Consider the following 2,842-nt stretch of genomic DNA (forward strand, 5'->3'; position numbering starts at 1 on the left):
GTATTCCAAGCCCTTTGATCTCTTAATGTAGAAGCTGCCAGATCTTGGGTTATTCTGATTGGGTTTCCACAATACTCAAATTGTTTCTTTCTGGCTGCTTGCAATATTTTCTCCTTGATCTGGGAGCTCTGGAATTTGGTGACAATATTCCTAGGAGATTTCTTTTTGGGATCCACTTGAGGAGGTGATCGATTGATTCTTTCAATTTCTGTTTTGCCCTGTGGCTCTAGAATATCAGGGAACTTCTCCTTGACAATTTCTTGAAAGATGGTATCTAGGCTTTTTTTTTTTTTAGGGGTGAGATCAACTTTATTCGCTTATAAAAGCTGCATCTACTCCCATTCCCTCAAGTTTTCACATCTGTGGTTGAATTAAAAGCCCAAACGCCTTAGTTTGGGATTCAAGGCCTTCCAGAACTTTCCCCATTTACCCTCTATAGCTGCCCAGCCAATCTAATCTACTTACCTTCCCCTAAATACATCCACACTTTTGCCCCTATTTTGCCCCCACTATTCTTCTGCTTGAAATGCCTTCTTTCTCTATTTATGTAAGTCCAACCCTTGAAGGTCTTTCTTGAACCTTATCTTTCCCAGATAGCCTTCTCTATACTCTGGGTAATCAATCAAGCTCTCATAACTCCTGTAACACCTGTCTGTCCCATGTCCTATGATACCTTGTATTGTTAAATATATATTTATACGTACTGTCCCTCCAATTAGAATATAAGCTTGCTGAGGGGGTGGTGTCTAAGCTTTTTTTTTTTTTAAACCAATAGTACCCATCATAAAGTCACTGTACCACAGAAATTACAAAGGATGAAAATGACAATGAAGTACCTTCCCTTAAGGACTTGAGAAATACAGCATTTAACTGGTACCACAACAAAGAGGACAGGCAGGTAGACTTAGGGCCCAGACCACCATACAAACCTAGGTTATCCCCCACAACATCCGACTTCAGTTGTTTAAGATACTGCTGTGCCAATTCTTGGCTGCCTGTCGCTGGTCTTCAGCACACAATTCTAAACACACTGGAAGTCTGGATAATAATATATTTTCCTCATAGACTACCGTTTGAACAAACTTGCTCCCCACTCTTATGTGCCACAGAGTCCTTCTTCACAGTAGTCTTTTAAAAGGGCCTGGGACAGATGGGCCTCCCCTTCCCTCCCAGAACAGAGTCCCCTGGAAAGCTGAGAAAGTTCTCACTCAAACTACCCACACTGGTTAAGCACATCTGTTCGGGTCTGCAGGCAGTAATACACATGGGGCAACTGCCCAAGTGGTCAGACTGAACTGGAATAAACCCCACTTTGCACAAGTCCTCCAGAACCCCAAACTCCTACTCCAAAATCACAGTGCCACCAGCTGCTTCCAAGGCTGCTTTAATCTTCTCTGCTTCTGATTTGGCAACATTGGCTTTGATTTCCTGGGGTAAGGACTCTACCAGCTTCTTTGCCTGGACAAGGTTTATGCCTTGTATGTAATTCTTTACTTCCTTGATTAGTTTTACTTTATCCACAGGCTTGGCTTCTGTCAGCCGAACAGTGAAATGTGTTCGTTCCTTCTGTTTTGGTGCCTCTTCTTCATCTGCTGCCTCAGGGGAAACCTTTGCCGTAGCACCATTTGGCACCATGCCACCCATTGGCACCAGCCCCACATCCTGGATCTTCAGCGTTTTCTTCAATAACTCGTTGAGATCAGAGATTTCCAGTAGAGTGATGCCAGCGATGTCCTGTACTAACTGCTGAATCTTAGGAGGGTACTGCTTGGGGGCATTGTCCAGAGTGGCTCCGGCCAGAGTTTCACTTCTTCTTTGATGGCAGCTGCTTCTCATTAGCCTCAGGGCACAAATACCTAATAATGGCAGCCTGGTTTGGAGCAGGGCCGTGGCCCAGAATCTCGAACAGGGCCCCCGCAGGGGGCGAGCAGCCGCAGCCAGCATCACGGTGGGCGCGAGAAGCTAGGCTTTTTTTTTGATCATGGCTTTCAGGTGGTCAATAAATTTAAATTATCTCTCCTGGATCTATTTTCCAGGTCAGTTGTTTTTCCAATGAGATATTTCACATTGTCTTCCGTTTTTTCATTCCTTTGGTTCTGTTTTATAATATCTTGATTTCTCATAAAGTCCCTAGCTTTCACTTGCTCCAATCTAATTTTTAAAGTATTATTTTCTTCAGTGGTCTTTTGGACCTCCTTTTTCATTTGGCTAATTCTGTCTTTCAAGGCATTCTTCTCCTCTTTGGCTTTTTGGAGCTCTTTTGACATTTGAGTTAGTCTATTTTTTTAGGTGTTGTTTTCTTCAGTGTATTTTTCAGTATTTTTTGGATCTCCTTTAGCAAGTCATTGACTTGTTTTTCATGGTTTTCACGCATCCTTCTCATTTCTCTTCCTAATTTTTCCTCTACATCTCTAACTTGCTTTTCCAAATCCTTTTTGAGCTCTTCCATGGCCTGGGACCAGTTCATGTTTTTCTTGGAGGCTTCTGTTGTAGGCTCTTTGACTTTGTTAACTTCTTCTGTCTGTATGTTTTGGTCTTCTTTGTCACCAAAGAAAGAATCCAAAGTCTGAGACTGAAACTCGGTGTGTTTTCGCTGCCTGGCCATATTCCCAAACAACTAACTTGACCCTTGAGTTTTTCAGCGGGGTATGACTGCTTGTAGACTAAAGAGTTCTATGTTCCACGTTTGGGGGGGAGGTGCCAGCTCTGTCACACCAGCACTACTCCTTCCCCAGGAACCCCCAACCCAGAGTGGGCTTAAATCTTCAGCAGGCTGTTGCACTCCTGCTCTGATCCGCCACTTAATTCCTCCCACCAGGTGGACCTGGGGCTGGAAGCAACA

General features: G+C 43.7%; 1 protein-coding gene across 1 annotated transcript; it reads right to left on the bottom strand.

Moving 5' to 3' along the window:
• Nucleotides 1-1,213: 1,213 nt before the first annotated feature.
• On the bottom strand, nucleotides 1,214-1,954 carry LOC118833735 (39S ribosomal protein L12, mitochondrial-like). The gene has a single exon (XM_036741121.1). The coding sequence runs from the start codon at nucleotides 1,942-1,944 to the stop codon at nucleotides 1,342-1,344; it is 603 nt and encodes a 200-aa protein (XP_036597016.1). The 5' UTR covers nucleotides 1,945-1,954; the 3' UTR covers nucleotides 1,214-1,341.
• Nucleotides 1,955-2,842: the final 888 nt, after the last annotated feature.

The sequence above is a fragment of the Trichosurus vulpecula genome, chromosome 1, assembly GCF_011100635.1.
Source record: "Trichosurus vulpecula isolate mTriVul1 chromosome 1, mTriVul1.pri, whole genome shotgun sequence".
NCBI classification, from domain to species: Eukaryota; Metazoa; Chordata; class Mammalia; order Diprotodontia; family Phalangeridae; genus Trichosurus; species Trichosurus vulpecula.